The following is a 19,213-nucleotide window of genomic DNA, read 5'->3' as shown; positions in this document are numbered from 1 at the left end:
TTATAAAAGGAGTTTGGTAAATTAAAAGTATTATCAAGCACATAAAAAGAAAAATCATGACAATACAGACTACTAAGGCAATAGAGTGTGAATCCCAGCTCTTCTTGGTACTAGCCTCTGAAGCTCTGGGCACATCACTTTTCTCCGAGCCTCAATTTTCTCAACCATAAAATGAAGGTAACAACACCTACTTTGCAAGGTTTGTAAGGATTGCAGATAAAAGGGACAGGCTTTAGAGTAAGAGAGACCTGGTTTCAAATCCTGACTCTGCCTCTGGCTAACTATAAGCCCTCCCAAATCTCAGTGTCCTATAATGATAAGGTTGTTGAGATAGTAACGGAGATGGTGTCAGTAAAGGCTGTCACATAGTGAGCACTGGATGAATGCCAGCAGTCATCTAGACAATAGTGAACTGGATGAGGGAACACAGTGGAGTGTTTAAAAGGGGGAGGTTGAAAGCTACCCTCGCAGGCTTTGCTACTTACTAACTCTGCTACTTTGCGTAAGTTGCTTAACCTCTCTGTACCTCAGTTTCCTCACATGTGAAACAGAGATAATAGAACCCACCTTCAGAGTGCTACTGTGAGAATGAAATCTATTAATACATATAAAGCACTTTGAACAATGGCTGGCATAGAGTAAGCACTCAATAAGTGTTAGATACTATTAATAGTAATGTTAACAATAATATTAATCACCAACTGGAGTAAGAGGGAGGAACTGTTTATCCTGGGACATGGGTATCCCACGAAATAATTACAGAGAAGTCTCAGCTGTTTGTAGGCAAGTTCTTAGCCTCAGAGACTCTATGGAAAGGACATGAGGCTGGGGGTTCCTAAGCAAATATCCCAGTCCCACTGACCAGACCAGTCCCTAGGGAAGCGAGCGAGTCAGGCTCCTTGGAAGGGACACTGTGTTCCTATCCCTGCCTGACTCGAGGGAACAAAGGCACGTGTGTATGTGTGTGTGTGGCCAGGGAGGAGGGAGGGGAATGTTTCCCTTTCAAGAGAGGAACAAAGGATCTGAGGCATAGTTGAGTGCGTTCCAATCCCCTCCCAGGCCAGCTCCCATTCCTCAGATGATTGTCCAACAAGGTTTTCAACCTTCTAGCTTCCTCCTCAAAGGTGACTGGGGGAGGGGAAGGCAGGCTCTGTTTCACTCCACCCTCTATCATCAATTTCCAAGAGGCAGGATTTATATGTGCCAAACCTCGAGATATATCTTAAGAATCCCATCCTATGCAGGGGTGGGGTGGAAACTCCTATGGGAACTCAGGGTTAATGGATGACACAGGGCACTGCAAGCAACAGGTTTAATACATCTCCAGGGGAAGTCCAGGACTGAAACTGCTAATGGGTGATGGAGCCAAGGAGACCGAGAACCCAGGAATTCTAACCGACCTCCCTCACAGCCTAGCCTAGGGTAGGGGGAAATGGCCTGGCAGAACCAAGTAGAAAGGCATTTTCTAAATCTTGAAGGGATGATCACAGCTGGAGGGAGAAGCCGGGTGAAGGAGGAAAGCGTAGGGAGCAAAGAAAGTAATTGACAAGAGGAAAGGTAGGGACATGTCCAAAAAAAGTAGTTTTCAGGGGGCGGATCTCTAGGGACATTGCTTTCCAGTTTCCACACTCTTGCCGACAGGGCTGGGACAGGAAGCAGTCCATGGAAGTCATCGCAATGGCATTTCCTGAAGAGCTGGAGAAAAACCTCCAGTTCCGAGGGGAGCACTGGAGGCTGCCCAAAAAGCTGTGTGGCTCAGAGTTTGCTGTAAGGCTCAAGCTTGGCCCGAGAGTCTCATCAGGGATGAAACAAAATAGCACACGGTCCCAAAGGTAGTTTCTTCATACAAAAACACAATTTCAAAAATCAATATGTAATAAAAAAGAAGCCAGATGATGTGAGTGAAGAGCCCTAGGATGCCATGAAAGCCCTAAGGCATGAATTAATTCACGCAATCTTCAGAAAAAGGTGCCATTATTATAGCCATTTACAAGTTAAAAGACTTGCCCAAGGTCAAACAGCAAGCTAGTAGTCAACTTCCAATTTCAAAGTCCAAAAACTGCCTCTTCCTCCTGATGTAACCTTGGGCAAGTCAATTCATCTTTCTCACCTGATTCCTCTCCTTTGAAACGGAGATGGCATCCTTCCTGCTCAACTCTCTGGGTGGTTATAAGGATAAAAAAGGCAAGGTTGATCTGAAAGTGCTTTGGAAGCTGTAAGGTGTTACATAAATATAGGGTATCACTATTGTGGGCTCAGTGATAAACTAGCCTGCCTTGACACTGGGTTTAGTTAAGGTGCTGACATACCTGTCAACAGGAGAGAGACATTTTAAAATATAACTAATGTGAAATATGCCATAATGGTGGAATCTGCCACAAGGTCTAAGGATAGAGAGAACCAGCATTCCTATACTGTCTACGACCAGTGCTCATACCACCATTGCACACAAACACTATGGAGCTCCCACTACAACAGAAACGCTAGAAGGGCCTGCTCTGAGATGTGCCCATGGGTCACTATGGTGTTTAGAAAAAGGAGAGTGGATGCTCAAGATTCTGTGAATGGGTCTCTGACATGTGTTCTGTGGTAAAGATAATAAGAATAATGATACCAACATGGCTCCAGGCTCTATGCATCTCAGATACACCTCACTGTGTTTTTACCATCACCATCTGTGAGGCAGGTATTATTATTTGTCCCAAGAATCAGAGAGGTAAAAGAAGCTTGCATAGGTAGACATGGATGAGTTGGGAACTGAACTCAGACAAATTGCATTTACTCAGACAGAAATACTGTTGGAGTGGAAGAGGACCATTAATCAGGATATCACATTTGGAGAGAACTATTCCCCAAGAACATCTAGCTTACTTAACTTCTAGGACCTCCAAGTAGTTGAAAAATATGGTTTCCAGGGTGGCTGGACCCATCAATATACCATGTGCAAGCCTGGTCTTATTCTCCAGTACCCCTCTAGCTGCACCTCCATCTCTAGGTCCAAGCCACCATTCTTTTTCACCTGGCAATTGCACCAGCCTCTTCACTGGGCTCCCTGTTGCCACCCTTAAGAATAGAGACCATATCACCCCCACTCCAAATCTTTTGGCCTCTCATTCCACCAAAGCCAAATCCTCATCATGGTCTGTATTGTTCTACGCGATCTGGCCCCCACCTGCCTCTCCACCCTCTCCTCAACCATTCCCTCCCCACCTTCTACCCTTTTCCCCTTTGCTGTTTCTTCTCCAGCCACATTGACCTTCTTGTTCATCCTTGAAAATGTCAAGCATGCTCCCTCCTGAGTCCATTCCCTCTGCTTTAAACACCCTTTGCTGTAGGGTACCTACATCAGCCACCGCCTTACCTCATTCAGCTCTTGGCTCAAATATCACCTTTAGGTAATACTTTTGTTGGGACTCAGGACATACTATCCCAAAATATGACTGTAGGAAAACAGAATATGCCACCCCAAAAATACACTTCTTCGGCATATTTTGAGCTGGTTATTCTGAGAAACTGCAGACATAAGAGTAGCTCCGAAAAGCTGTCCTTTTGTAAAAGAAATTCACATCTAAAAAGGAAATCTACACTAGTAAAAGTATCTGTATTAGGAAGAGGATTGCTCCAGACAAATTTTATTACCAGATAGACTTTTTATTTATTTATTTATTTTTTGAGACAGGGTCTTGCTCTGTCACCCAGGCTGGAGTGCAGTGGCGTGATCTCGGCTCACTGCAACCTCCGCCTCCCAGGCTCAAGTGATCCTCCCAGTTCAGTACACCCCCTCAACAGTAGCTGGGACCACACCACCACCAACTCTTTCCTTTACCCTGCCATAACGGGTTATGGCAGAAGTCCCAAGTCCCACATTCTTTCCTGTAGCTATATAAGCTTCAATTATCTGACCCTTCTTTGAGCCTCATATTTTGTAGGACTCCCGTGTATACCTATGTAATTAAATTTTTTTTTCCTCCAGCTAATCTATGTTAATTTAATTCTCAGCCCAGCCAAAGGACCTAGAAGGGTAGAGGAAAACCATTTTTTCTCCCTTACACCTTCTTTGATCACTCTTTTAAAACTACAGCCCCACCCTCCCTTGCTAGACATGCCGTATGTCCCAACCTGCTTTATTTTCTTCATAGCATGTACAATCATCTGATATAAACATGTAATTATATATTTATTGCTTATCACTCCTCATTGGAATGTGAGCTCCATGAGGACAGAAACTTAGTTTTGTTTACTTTTGTTTACTGCCATACTCCCAGTATCTTAAGACTGCCTGGTACACAGTAGGAGCTCAGTAAACATTGTTTGACTCAATGAATGAATTATTAGGTAAATAGCCACTCCCATGATTGTTACTCTGGCTTGATAACGGTCTGTTTTTTCAGAAATTTACTGGGTTTCTCTTTCATTCGATATCTGCTATGCCCAAGGCCTCTGCTCAGAGCTGAGGAAACAAGCATGGCCAAGATGTGGCCTCCACCCTGAGGAGCTCCTAAATGTAGGAGAGAGTAAATCTGTTAGAAATGTCTTCTCTGCACATAATTTAAGCTCTACCAACTGTTAACTTCTTTTCATTTATCCAAGTTTTGCCAGGTACCACACCAATAAAAAAAGGACTCAGTCCTGGGGCTGGGCACGGCAGTTCACGCCTGTAATTCCAGCAATTTGGGAGGCCAAGGCGGGTGGATCAGGAGGTCAGGAGATCCAGATCATCTGGCTAACACAGTGAAACCCTGTCTCTACTAAAAAAAAAAATACAAAAAAAAAAAAAAAATTAGCCAGGCACGGTGGCGGGCGCCTGTAGTCCCAGCTACTCCGGAGGCTGAGGCAGGAGAATGGCGTGAACCCGGGAGGCGGAGCTTGTAGTGAGCTGAGATTGCGCCACTGAACTTCAGCCTGGGCGACACAGCAAGACTCTGTCTCAAAAAATAAAAATAAAAAAGACTCAGTCCTTCTTCCTTCAGATATGTGAAGCTGGTGATCATATTCTCCTGGGTCTTCTCTTCCCAGGCTAAACAAAAAGACCCAGTGAGATTGTCTGACTCAGGTTGGCCAACTGGGAACAAGGAAGACAGACTGCTAGATAGAGGGGCTGAAGAGAAGAAGATCCAGGAGCAGAGTGACTCCTTCAAAGAAAAAAGAGGGAGTCCTTAGGGAGGACTCTGTGTAATTAGGTTGGAGGTTAGGATGGGGACAGGGCCCCTGCTTAATTAAGGCAGTAGGAGACTATGCTTCTGTAGAAAAGCAGTACACTGGGAATTACCCCTATGTCTATCCACATTAAACTCAGGCAAAACCACAGTTGCTTAAAGAAAGCCCCATGATGGAAGGTTGAGGGCACTGGCAAAATCAGGGAGGTCGGACACAGAGGAGGACTCTCAAGCCCACTGGCCTCAGGACAGATATCTGCTGAGGAAAGGGACAGAGATAACAACTGCTGCTTCATGCAGCCCAAACAAATCTGGGGACACCCATACAAAAGTCAAGAAAACTCTCCAGGTTCCATTGGAGCCCCCTGAAAAAATACCTGGGTAATTTTCGACAGAAGCTAAAGGGCTCTGTGGGGCTACTGGGGAAATTATTCCTAGGAAGTCTGGAAAACCCTGTGATGGTTAGAGAATTTTAAGAGTAACCTCAAATGTACACTCAGAAGAAGTAGGTGTTTCAAGGGGGAGCCCCTGAGACACTTCTACTTCATTTTGGGACCCGAATGAGATTACTAAAAATTTCCACATTTGGGGTTTCTAATGGGGTTTCCCCAAGAAAACCGCAGAACTGCCACTATCTGCAAAGGGCTGAGGTGCTTCAACTAAGCATACATCCATCTGAAGAAGGCAGATTAGGCAATAAGAGATCTACAGAAACTCAGACTACTGAGCCATACAGCTTAAAAAAGGCCAAGTTATGTTTTCTGCCCCGCTACACTGTTCATTGCTCCCAACAATGACGTTTCTATCAGGCTAAAGGATTTCTTCAGGAACAGCAATCCCAAAGTGGCCAGGCCCACCTGGGTCCTTTCCCACATTCCCATTGGAAAGCACCAGAAACACTTGTGTCCCTTTGGGGAAGGTCCTGTATACAACATTCCAGGTGAGTATCACAGGGACTTTGTTTCTTAAGGAGAAACTCTAGGGGGAAGAGTCAGTTCTCTGAGGGAAGCTGCCCATTCATTAAAGGGTTTCCACCCTACAATTATGGCAGGGGATGGGCTTTTGTGCTAGATCCTTTACTAGAGTCAAGCTATGGAAGCTGGCTATCATTATTCCATTTTACAGGCGGAGGACAAGAAAGCCGAACAGGTTCAGCATTTCATCAGGTGACTCCAGGCAGGCAATAATCTGGCTAAGGGTCTATACTTTCAGTCCCTGAAGCATCACTCCACCACTAAGTGGAGATACCTGGGCCAGGCCACCTTCTCTCCACACGCACACAGCTGTCATCTATTGGCAGGGCCTGAGAGGGTTTTAACAATGAAAAAATTGGCCGGAGCCAAGCAAGGTGGTTCATGCCTGTAATCCTGGCACTTTGGGAGGCTGAGGCAGGTGGATCACCTGAGGTCAGGAGTTTGAGACCAGCTTGACCAACATGGAGAAACCCCGTCTCTACTAAAAATACAAAATTAGCCAGGTGTGGTGGCGCACGCCTGTAATCCCAGCTACTTGGGAGGCTGAGGCAGGAGAATCGCTTGAATCGGGGAGGCGGAAGCTGCAGTGAGCCAAGATTGCGCCACTGCACTCCAGCCTAGGCAACAAGAGTGAAACTCCGTCTCAAAAAAATCAGAAAAAAGAAAAGAAAAAGAAAAAATTGGCCTGGCGCGGCAGCTCAAGCCTGTAATCCCAGCACTTTGAGAGGCCAAGGCAGGCAGATCACCTGAGGTCAGGAGTTCGAGACCAGCCTGGCCAACATGGTGAAACCCCATCTCTACTAAAATACAAAAAATAAGCCAGGCATGATGGCACGTGCGTGTAGTGCCAGCTACTGGGGAGGCTGATACAGGGGAATCGCTTGAACCTGGGAGGCGGAAATTGCAGTCAGCCAAGATGGCGCCACTGCACTCCAGCCTGGCGACAGAGCCAGACTCCATCTCAAAAAAAAAAAGCAATGAAAAAATTAATAAGCAGCTCACTCTGGGCAAAACCCTGATGCCCACTTGAAACCTGCCATGTCTGAGTTTTAGCAGTGCCAGAATCTGAGGCTACCAACATGCCTCTGGGAACCTGCTACTGCCAACTATCCTTCCCATAACTACCTGAACAAAGCCAGTTATCAGTCCAGAGTGAGCACCTTGACAGGCATGGTTTGCTTGGCCCAATAGCATCTCTGGCTTTCTGGGTCAGCCTGTCTGGGTCACTTTATTACTCCCTGGACAACTTGATAGGATGAAAAGTGTTTAGGCTTTAGAGTTATGCCAACCTCAGTGTAAATTCTCATTCAGACACTTAACCGGCTGAGGAATACCTGGGGTCAGTCACTTAGCCACAAAGAGCTTCACTGGGAATAAACTCACCTACCTTGGAAGGTTACTGTAGAATATATGAAACAGCATGCCATTTCCATGAAGGAAGGTACCATGTGTGGCTTATGGCCGGCACCTGGAACACTGCCAGCTTCACAGTAGATGCTCAAGAAATACTGGTTGCATAAATAGAGGACCTAACACAGTGCCTAGTACTTAACAGGTACTCAATAAAGACTAATTTCCTTCCCCTTTCCTGTAGGGATGCTAAATTTAGAACACAGCCCTGAGGAGAACAGCCCATAACTCCTACCCCCAAGGATCTCCCAGCTGCAGCCTCCAGGATAATTACCCGATGCCACCACAGTAGCCAGGTGGTGCAGCTTGGAACAGGACAGTACCTGAGAGGAAGGCGGGTACCTTCTACCCAGGCTCAAAGGATCCTGAGTCAAATGTTCTTTACTCCCTGGCCTCAGGGAGAGGATGCATGCTCAGAAATGGTTTTGACATAACTAGCTCTTCCACACACATCCCCTCTGTTCACCAAGAGGAAGTGACATGTGGTATGTTGTCCAACGGGCTCTGACAATTCTTAAGCAAAGAGATGGAAGATGGAATTTCAATCCAATGGAGATCTAATAAACTTGCCCAGAGCTGCTGTGTCTAAGACCTCTTTCATATGCACCACTGGGCAGCTGGCAATTCTCTGGTAGGGGTAGCCCTCTGCAGAGGCTGGCTAGCAGACCAGGCACCTCTCCCAGACTGCCTTTTGTTTATAGCTGGCAACAACCCACCTGGTATTAGGACCACTGGCCAAAGACAATAGTCAGGCAAAGTGGGCAAGTGGCCTCAATCCCCACTTGGAGATGCCTCAGAGGGTGTGTCTGCAGTACTGGAATCCTGTCCCTCCTGTAATCAACTGAACAAATATTTGCCCCAAAAGAGAATTCAAAGCAGGAGGGAACAGGAGAGGTCACTGCACAAACCAACAGGAACTATTTAATCATTTATCCCCCCAGGGAGTTCATTTACAGAATGGCTTTCAAGTCTAGTCAGCCTTAGCTCAAGAGAACCCACCACCTTTACCTCCTCTGACCCCACCCCAGTTATCTGACCTCTATTGACTTGACCCCCTTGCCTTTTAGAAGAGGTGGCACAGAAGAGTTGAAGTTGCAAAGAAATGGGAAATGAGGGGGTGGGGTTCCAGGGCAAATTCTGGTCTCTTGCTCAGTGGTAAAGTGAAGTGCCTGCCACGCCCTAGGCCCAGCCTATAGACAGTGCATTCTTGACATTCCTGAGTCCATGGTGCATGTCCCCTTCCACCTCAGCTCCTTCAATGGATGACTTATTTTCCACAGCTTGTTGCTTTTCTGCATATTCTGAAGGGATAGAATACCTCTCATAAACCTTGCACCTCCCCTAGGTAAGGAAATAAGCAAGAAACCAGGTCTGAGTTCACTGAAGAGCAAAACTTGCCCACAGTGACCACTGGTGAAGAAGCTTTCACCACCACCTCATCCTGGCTCAGTGATGAGCAGGAGAACTCTCCCTCCCTGGAAAGGGAATTTGCTGGTGTTGGTCACTGTGCTCACATTATTGCCAAGATTTACAATACTCTGTAAGTCAAGGAGAGCTTGCCACATTTTTAGTGGAAGAAACTAAGCCTTGAGAAAGTAACCCAGCCTGTCCAAAGTCACACAGCTAGTTATATGACGGAGCTAGATACATGACAGAGTTTTAAGACAGGGACTTATACCTGCATCTGAAGTCTGTTACTAAATCTCAATGTCCCACAGAGCCCCAAAGACTGGGTTCTTGCTTTGCCAGCAAACAGTGCTTGGGGAAGAGGCCCCAGGGCTCTGGCCGGAAAGTAACAGGCAGAGCAGCTGGAGCTCCCCAACCGACCCCAGGCAACGAGGTGCAAAGTCCCCGGGCTTAATGTGTGACACATCAAGTGCTCCACAAACAAGGCAACCATGCAGAAAGTCACACACTTTGGGGGAAATGAACTTAGGGGGCGCAGTGCAAACACAATCTGCACAGCCTACACTGCCCCAAAATCTGACAATTCTCAGCCATTCAACCCAGTGGGAACTCCTGCCTGTGGCCATGCCCTAGTCTGAGAGAAGAGTGCCTTACACGGAAACTTTGAAATAAAGGGAACTTGATTTGGAGAAGAGAAGCCCAGGATAGGACTGAGACCCCTTGGGGGAACAGATGGAGAGGTCTGTGGGTCACTGATACTCATCACCCTTCTGTGTGTGAACCATTGTATACGGTAAGGGAAACACCAAACTAACTTCCTACCCTCACAGGTTTGGGACTTAATGAACACATAGGCTATAGTTTTCTTTGCTAAGAAACTGGAACACAAGTATGGAATAGTGGAGTCATGGGGGTGACCAGGGTAAAAGATGCCTGATCTCTGAAGCACCGGGTCATTTGTATTTCCAGGGAGTTAACCTCTTGTCGTGAAATGAGGTCAGGTTTCCTCAACTATCAATGTCTCCAACAATCACCCAACCTAACAGAAAGAGATACAGAAGAAGGGCAGTTGGGGATCTCTGACCAGAGGCCAAAGGAAAGGGACACACAAGGGGCTTGGTTCTTACCCAGCCGCCGTTCTCCTGGATCCAAGGCTCTAGGTGGTCATTCAGGTAAGTGGCCATCCAAGCTGCGATCCGACTCACCAATACCTGCATCTCCTTGTCTACGCTTTCCACGCACAGTGCCCCGCCGAAGGAGAAAAAGGCCACAATGCGACCCCAGTTTACCCCATCCCGGAAGAGTTCATTCACTACCTGTTCAAAGCTCTGATATGCTGTCCCTGGGGTGATGTGGAGCTGGGATGTCAGGTCACTGAACGCCCGCCGGTACCGCAGTTCAAACTCGTCGCCTGCCTCCCTCAGCGCTTGCTTTACTGCTGCCATGGGGATCACCTCCCGGGCATCCAAACTGCTGCTGTGGCCAGTGGCTCCATTCACCGCGGGGCTGTCCACCAGGTGCCAGGATGGGTTGCCATTGATGGCACTGGGGGTCTCCATCTCCGATTCAGTCCCTTCTGGGGCCTCAGTCCTGTTCTCTTCCACATCACTAAATTGACTCCAGCTGTATCCTTTCTGGGAAAGCTTGTAGGAGAGAAAGTCAACCACCAGCTCCCGGTTGCTCTGAGACATTTTTATAATAGGGATGGGCTCAACCAGTCCATTGTCCAAAACACCTGCTCACTCACTGAGTCTGGTCTCTGGTTAGTGATTCTCTTCTAAGATCCAAAGCCAAGATAAGATTCTGAAGGGAGAGAAAGAGCTTTAGGAAAAAAAAAAAATTAATATGCATACCACTTACCCTAAACATCCCATTCCCCCTCCAGGTACCAGAACTGGTTTCTTTGTGGGTCTTACGAAGGTCTGGGTCTAGGTTCCAAGATACTTCAATTAAGTCAAATCGAAAGCACCAGTGGACTCTGAATCTCCCACCAGCCTTTTCTACCCCCCTCTTCTCCGAAATGCCTTCCTCGGAAAGTCACCCCTTGGGCAGTCCCCCCCTCACTCCCCCTCCCCCGCACCACCTACATTCAAATCCGCCTTAGGCAAAGGCAGGCAGGTGCAGCCCCCGGAAGATCTTTTGTATCACAGGTCGGGAGAGGAGGTGGCTGCGGGGATGCCGGTAACTCAGCCGGCCTCGCGGCGGCTGGCAAAAAACCCAGCTCCGGCCGGAGGGATCATGCGACCTGGCAGGCTGGGAGCCCAGAAGGCGACACAGGAATTGCGAAGCTCAGGAACCAGCCCCCTCGCTTGCTTCCTCCTCCATCGCCCGGATCGAGGGCGGCCGCTCCGCAGCCGCGGCCTCCTGCCACCCGGGAGCCCAGCCCCCTCGCTCTTGCACGCCCCTTGGCTCTCCGCCTCCTACTGGGAGCCAGGAGAACTCTCCCGGAGGTGGCTGGTATGGATTTAGTTGGTTTTTTTTTTTCCTTTCTTTTTTCTATTTAAGTACCAGCCCAGGGTGAGGTGGAGGCGTCCGAAACCCTGAAGGGACTTCTCAATGGGGTTCAAGGTTTCGGTGAGGGACGCAGGGAGGGGGAAACTGCCTCGGATCTGCGATCTGACTTTGGGAAGGCCACCCCCAGGCCTGTCTGGGAGGTTGAAGGCCGGAGACCCCCCACAAATGCCGCTGGTTTTCTTTGAATTCCCCAAAGGCCCTGAACGTGGCGGTGGGGAATTGCCGGCTCCTCCATTCCCCGCCCGGACACAATGGCCGCCGGCGCCCTGCACAAAGACTGGGTGAGGGTGAGGCGCTGGGCCTCTCCTCAGGTCAGGAAGAGGGGTCGAGGCCTGCTCGACGGCCCCACAGCTGAGACCACGTTTTCCTGGGGACAGGCCCAAAGTGGCTTCCTGGCGCCCCCGGGAGGGCTCCGGGGCCGGGAGCTGCACCTCTCCGGAGCCCAGGGTGGGCCGGCTGCGGCCTCGCGGCTTCTCGCGCTCACTAGGCCCGGTACCCGCCGAGCCACCGCCCCGTTGCTAAGTAACCGCCCTCCCCCGGGGGCGCCCCCTAGACCTTTCTAGGAGGAGGGGCCTCGCCCCCGGCGGTCCTCCCCAGCGCCGCCAATGAGCGAGCCTAGCCGGCACGGAAGCGGGACGGCGAAGGCTCCTATTGGGCGCAGCGGCTGTCAGGCACAGGGGAGGCGGTGCTCTCACCTGTGAGCCCCGCGAGCCGTGGGGGGCCACATCCCCCTTCATCGGCCCGGTAGCTTCCAGACGCAAGAGCTCTTCGCGGCCGAGTTCCGCGCCGCGGACCCGGGCCGGCCTACCTGGCTGCCGGCCTACCTGGCTGACTGCTCGCGCCGTCTCTCCCGAACAAGTCGGCCTCAGTTTCCCCTGAAGAGACGGGGGAACTTGCAGGCTCAGTCACTTCCGGTGCTGCGGCAACGCGCGCGAGCCCGAGACGCAAAGGGAGTGCGCGCCTTGAGTGACTGGCATCAGGACCGGGGAGAGATCGCCCCCTCGCGGTAGATCCGGGGAATCGGAAGGCGCAAAAAATCAACATTTATAATCACATTTCCATGTATTCATTAATTCAGTCAGTCAGTCAGTCATCAGTCAATCAGCCTATTTCATCCGTCCGTCAGTTTATATATAGAAGAAGCATCGCCTTGTGGTTAAGCACTTTGTCTGGATTCTAATTCTGCCAGTTAGGCAAGTTTCTCAACTGCTCTGCGCTTCAATGTCCTCAATTGTAAAATGGGTAATAGTACCAACCTCTCTCGTTGAGCTATTGTGATGATTTAAAAAGTTATTAATTGTAAAGTCCATAGGACAGGCCGGGCGTGGTGACTCACGCCTGTAATCCCAGCACTTTGGGAGGCCGAGGCGGGCGGATTACTTGAGGTCAGGAATTCAAAACCAGCCTGCCCAACATGGTGAAACCCCGTCTCTACTAAAAATACAAAAAATTAGCTGGGCCTGGTGGCGCATGCTTGTAATCCCAGCTACTCGGGAGGCTGAGGCAGGAGAATCGTTTACAGGAGAATCACAGGCGTGAGCCACCGCGCCTAGCCAATTTCCTTACATCCTGAACCACACAGTGTGTTATCAAATGTTTTATCTTTGCCAATTAGATGGGTAAAAACCGAAGGCACTTTCATATTTCTTTTTTTATTATGAATGAAGTTGAGCAATTTGTCATATTTTTTAGTCTTTCTTTGGAGGGTGGATCTTGTGTTGGTGAATTCTCTTCATATTGTTTACCCCCTTTCCAGGTGGTCTTTCTGTTGAACTTTTTCCTCATTTGTTGTTGTCGTTGTTGTTTGAGACAGAGTCTTGCTCTGTTGCCCAGGCTGGAGTGCAGTGGTGCTATCTTGGCTGACTGTAAACTCTGCCCCCCAGGTTCAAGTGATTGTCCTGCCTCAGCCTCCCTAGTATCTGGGACTACAGGTGCACACCACCACGCCCAGCTAATTTTTGTATTTTTAGTAGAGACAGGGTTTCACCATTTTGGTCAGGCTGGTCTCAAACTGCTGACCTCAGGCGATCTGCCTGCCTCAGCCTCCCAAAGTGCTGGGATTATAGGCCTGAGCCACCGTGCCTGGCCTTTTTTTTTTTTTTTTTGAGACAGGGTCTGTCTGTCACTCAGCCTGCAGTGCAATGGTGTGATCTCAGCTCACAGCAGCCTTGACCTCCCCATCCCAGGTGATCCTCCCACCTCAGCCTCCCCAGTAGTTGTGAATACAGGCTCGCACTTCCACGCCCAGCTAATTTTTTTATTTTCTGTAGAGAATGGAGTTTCCCCATGTTGCCCAGGTTGGTCTCAAACCCCTGGGCTCAAGTGATCCGTCTGTGTCAGCCTCCCAAAGTGCTGGGATTACAGGCATTAGCCACACTTAGCCCTGATTTATTATTATTATTATTTTTTGAGACAGAGTCTCGCTCTGTCGCCCAAGCTGGAGTGCAGTGGTGCAATCTCAGCTCACTGCAGCCTCTGCCTCCAGGGTTCAAGTGATTCTCCTGCCTCAGCCTCCTGAGTAGCTGGGATTACAGGCACCTGCCACCACACCTGGCTAATTTTTGTATTTTTAGTAGAGACAGGGTTTCACCAGTTGGTCAGGCTGGTCTCGAACTCCTGACCTCGTGATCCACCCACCTCGGCCTCCCAAAGTGCTGGGATTACAGGTGTGAGCGACCGCACCTGGTCTGATTTACATTTTTGGACCTGTGGTGTCACAATTATTTCAATATGAAAAGTATCATTATGGAAGCCTCAGTGTGCTTTGGGAGCCTAGCAGAGGGCAGATAAACTGTCCACAGATAGGGGCTTTACTGAACCGGCCCTCAAAAGAAGAATCGAATTTTGCTTGTGAGAGAAAGGATGTAGGAGTATTTTAAGCAGAAGATATTGCTTGAGCGAAGGCCTGGCAACCCAGCATGAGAGCCCATGGTGTCCTGGAAATAAATTGGGATGACTGAGGGGAGTGGTAGAGAGGAGATGGAATATAAATGTGTATCCATGCGAGCAGTACATCAAATAGCACCAGAGGAGCCAGCAAAGCTTTTTTAAACCAGAAAGAATATGAAGAAATTTATATTTTGGAAAGATGGATACAGTATTTTGGAAAAGGAATTTTGCAAGTCTTGAAAGTGGCTCTCAAATGATCTTTGACTGGATTCTAATTTAAAGAAAGTAAGTTACATTTAAATCTAAAGAAAGTAAGTTTTCTTTTTTATATTTCTCTGTATTGTCTACGCATAACTTTGTATTTTTTTTCTTTTCTCTTTTTCTTTCTTTTTTTTTTTTTTTGAGACGGAGTCTCGCTCTGTCGCCCGGGCTGGAGTGCAGTGGCCGGATCTCAGCTCACTGCAAGCTCCGCCTCCCGGGTTTACGCCATTCTCCTGCCTCAGCCTCCCAAGTAACTGGGACTACAGGCACCCGCCATCTCGCCCGGCTAGTTTTTTGTATTTTTTAGTAGAGACGGGGTTTCACCGTGTTCGCCAGGATGGTCTCGATCTTCTGACCTCGTGATCCACCCGTCTCGGCCTCCCAAAGTGCTGGGATTACAGGCTTGAGCCACCGCGCCCGGCCTTCTTTCTTTTTTTTTTTTGAGACAGAGTCTAACTCTGTTGCCCAGGCTGGAGTGCAGTGGCATGATCTTGGCTCACTGCAACCTCTGCCTCCTGGGTTGAAGCAATTCTCTGGCCTCAGCCTCCCTCTTCTTTTCTTTTTTTTTTTTTTTTTTTGATATGGAGTCTCGCTCTATCGCCCAGGCTGGAGTGCAGTGGCACAATCTCAGCTTACTGCAACCTCTGCCTCCCGGGTTCAAGTGATTCTCCTGCCTCACCATGTTGGTCAGGCTGGTCTCAAACTCCTGACTTTGTGATCCGCCCGCCTCGGCCTTTCAAAGTGCTGGAATTACAGGCATGAGCTACCACACCCAGCTATTATTTTATTTTATTTTATTTTTTTGAGACGGAGTCTCACTCTGTCGCCCAGGCTGGAGTACAGTGGCGCGATGATCTCAGCTCACTGCAAGCTCCACCGCCTCCCAGGTTCACGCCATTCTCCTGCCTCAGCCTCGCGAGAAGCTGGGACTACAGGCGCCCATCACCACGCCCGGCTATTTCTTTTTTTGTATTTTTAGTAGAGATGGGGTTTCACTGTGTTCGCCAGGATGGTCTCAATCTCCTGACCTCGTGATCTGCCCGCCTCGGCCTCCCAAAGTGCTGGGATTACAGGCGTGAGCCACCGTGCCCGGCCTATTTTTAACTATATAACACTATTTAAAAGCATGCCAACTTTGGCCGGGCACAGTGGCTCACCTCTGTAGTACCACCCCTTTGGGAGGCCAAGGCAGGTGGATTACGAGATCAGGGGTTCAAGACCAGCCTGGCCAACATGGTGAAACTTCGTCTCTACTAAAAATGCAAAAATTAGCCAGGTATGGTGGCAGGTGCCTGTAATCCTAGCTACTCAGGAGGCTGAGGCAGGAGAATCACTTGAACCCAGGAGACAGAGGTTGCAGTGAGCCAAGAGCACGCCACCACACTCCAGTCTGGGCAACACAACGAGAATCTGTCTCAAAAAAAAAAAAAAAAGAATCTCAGAAACAGACCAGCCATGGTGGCTCACACTTGTAATCCCACCACTTTGGGAGTCTGAGGCAGAAAGATGCTTGAGCTCAAGCCAGGAGTTCAATACCAGCCTGGGCAACATAGTGAGACCTCTTCTCTACAAAACAAAACAAACAAACAAACAAAAACTATTAGCCAGGCCTGGTGGCATAACACCTGTAGTCCCTAGCAACTCAGTAGATTGAGGCAGGAGAATCGCTTAAGCCTGAGAGGTCGAGGCTACGGTGAGATGTGATCATACCATTGTACTCCAGCGACAGAGTGAGACACCCTCTCAAAAAAAAAAAAAAAAAAGAATTTCAGAAACATATTGAATGGGAAAAATTGCAAAAGAAAGAATAATGTAGGAAGAATCTACTTATACGCAGTTTAGAAATAAGCAAAACTATACAATTTAGAGTTTGTAGTATCTAGCTTCCTCCAAGATGGCACCTGAATATCCCTGCCTCTTCGTATTCACGCCCTTGTGTGTTTTCCTCCTACACTGAACCACAGTTGTTCTGTGTGACTAATGACAAATTGCAGCAATGGAATGTTTCTTTCCCTCCCTTCTTTTCTCTCTTTCTTTCTTTTTTTTTTTTTTTTTTTTTTTTGAGACGGAGTCTCGCTCTGTCGCCCAGGCTGGAGTGCAGTGGCCGGATCTCAGCTCACTGCAAGCTCTGCCTCCCAGGTTTACGCCATTCTCCTGCCTCAGCCTCCCGAGTAGCTGGGACTACAGGCGCCCACCACCTCGCCCGGCTAGTTTTTTTGTATTTTTTAGTAGAGACGGGGTTTCACCGTGTTAGCCAGGATGGTCTCGATCTCCTGACCTCGTGATCTGCCCGTCTCGGCCTCCCAAAGTGCTGGGATTACAGGCTTGAGCCACCGCGCCCGGCCTTCTTTCTTTTCTTGACAGGGTCTTGCTGTTGCCAAGGCTGTGGCGCAGGGGCACAGTCACGGCTCACTGCAGCCTTGACCTCCTTGGCCCAAGCAATCCTCCCCCACTCAGCCTCCCTAGTAGCTGGGACCACAGGTGTGTGCCACCACACCTGGCTAATTTTTGTATTTTTTGTAGAGACGGTGTTTTGCCATATTGCCCAAGCTGGGGCTATGTCACTTTCAAGACTTGGTTACAAAAGATTGTGGCTTCAGCCGGGCGTGGTGGCTCACGTCTGTAATCCCAGCACTTGGGGAGGCCGAGGCAGGTGGATCATGAGGTCAGGAGATCCAGACCATCCTGGCTAACACGGTGTAACCCCATCTCTACTAAAAATACAAAAAAAAAATTAGCTGGGCGTGGTGGCGGGCGCCTGTAGTCCGAGCTACTCGGGAGGCTGAGGCAGGAGAATGGCGTGAACCTGGGAGGCAGAGCTTGCAGTGAGCCGAGATCCCGCCACTGCACTCCAGCCTGGGCGACAGAGGGAGAGTACAAATCAAAAAACAAACAAACAAAAAAAAGATTGTAGCTTCTGTCTTTGTGTTTGTGGTCTCTCTCTCACTCTGGGGGAAGTCAGCTGCCATGTTGGGAGCAGCCCTATGGAGAGGTCGATAGTCATGTGAGGGTCCTCCTGGCCCAGTAAAGCCTTCAGGTGATGATAATCTTATTAGAGACCCTGAACCAGAACCACTCCATTAAGCTGAATTCCTCAGAATTGTATTCCTCAGATACTCAGAAATTGTATGAAATAATAAATTATTGTAATTTTAAGCTGCTAAGTTTGGGGGTAATTTGTTCTCCAATAGTAGATAACTTGTATATATACAAGTTATATGTATATATACACACCTTATATGTCTATGTGATAAGAGAATGACAAACACAAAAGTCATGATAGGCTGGGCACAGTGGCTCATGCTGTAATCCCGGCACTTTGGGAGGCCAAGGCGGGCAAATCACTTGACATCAGGAGTTTGAGAGCAGTCTGGCCAACATGGCAAAATGCCATTTCTACTAAAAATATGCTGGGTGTGGTGGCGTGCACCTGAAGTCCCAGATACTCTGGAGGCAGAAGCACGAGAATTGCTTGAATCCAGGAGGTAGAGGTTGCAGGGGGCTGAGATCCTGCCACTGCCCTCCAGCCTGGGCAACAGAGAGAGCCTCTCTCTCTCTCAAAAAAAAGTCATTATAGCTATTGGACATTAACAGGAGAGGGTACTGGATTGACCTAGGGAACAAGATGAAATTGGAAGCTTCAAAAATAATGATCTATGTCTGAAACAGAATAGTAGTAAACAATTTAAATAAAAAGGAACAAGGCCGGGTGTGGTGGCTCATGCCTGTAATCCCAGCACTTTGGGAGGCCAAGGCGGGCAGATCACAAGGTCAAGAAATCGAGACCAGCCTGGCCAACATAGTGAAACCCCTGTCTCTACTAAAAATACAAAAAAATTAGCTGGGCATGGTGGCGGGTGCCTGTAATCTCAGCTACTCGGGAAGCTGAGGCAGGAGAATCGCTTGAATCCAGGAGGTGGAGGTTGCAGTGAGCCAAGAATGAGCCATTGCACTCCAGCCCGGGCAACAGTGCAAGACTCTGTCTCAAAAAAAAAGAAACAAACAAACAAAAAAAGTATAAAAAAAAAGGTTAACGAAAATGGTTTTCTTGTTGAATTATACATAGGTACAGAGACATTTTTTTGCTTCATTATTCTTTATACCTTTCATACATTGCATATATATATTTGTATCTACTCTATTAACAAAATCAATGTTTAAAAGACAAAAGGAAATATACTAAAATGCTAATAGTAGAGATAGTGCCACTAAAGGCTAGATTATAGTTATTGTTCTTTATTCTGTATTTTCAGTATTTTTTCATATATACAATTTTAAAAAACTTTAATAGCTTTAGGGCTACAAGTGGTTTTGGGTTACATAGTAGATGAATTATACAGTTGGTGAAGTCTGGACTTTTAATGTTCCCATCACTTAAAAAGTATACATTGTAATCAATGGGTGATTTTTAATCCCTTACCCTCCTTGTATTTTCCAAATATTAAAATAAGAAAGCATTACTTTTGGCCTGGTGCGTTGGCTCATGCTTGTAATCCTAGCACTTTGGAAGGTCAAGGTGGGCAGATCACTTGAGGTCAGGAGTTCAAAACCAGTCTGGCCAATACCGTGAAACCCTGTCTCTACTAAAAATACAAAAAATTA

The 19,213-nt window shown here is 48.1% G+C and overlaps 1 protein-coding gene across 10 annotated transcripts in view; it reads right to left on the bottom strand.

Annotated features, from left to right (window-relative positions):
* Positions 1 to 12,421, bottom strand: part of BCL2L1 (BCL2 like 1) — a 61,535-nt gene extending 49,114 nt beyond the window's left edge. For 2 of the 10 annotated variants that reach the window (XM_025398966.1, XM_025398974.1), the window contains exons 1-2: positions 11,035 to 12,071; positions 10,075 to 10,768 (exon numbers count right to left, since the gene is read on the bottom strand). In XM_025398966.1, the coding sequence (XP_025254751.1) occupies positions 10,075 to 10,638 (564 nt within the window). In that variant the 5' untranslated portion in view covers positions 10,639 to 10,768; positions 11,035 to 12,071. Of the gene's footprint in view, positions 1 to 10,074; positions 10,769 to 10,836; positions 10,973 to 11,030; positions 12,072 to 12,156 lie in introns of those variants that run through there. The other 8 variants (XM_025398969.1, XM_025398968.1, XM_025398970.1 and 5 more) reach the window with 8 other exon arrangements.
* Positions 12,422 to 19,213: the final 6,792 nt, after the last annotated feature.

Source organism: Theropithecus gelada, chromosome 10 (assembly GCF_003255815.1).
Source record: "Theropithecus gelada isolate Dixy chromosome 10, Tgel_1.0, whole genome shotgun sequence".
NCBI lineage: Eukaryota > Metazoa > Chordata > Mammalia > Primates > Cercopithecidae > Theropithecus > Theropithecus gelada.
The sequence above is the reverse complement of the archived record's forward strand: the minus strand, read 5'-3'. Positions and strand labels throughout refer to the sequence as shown.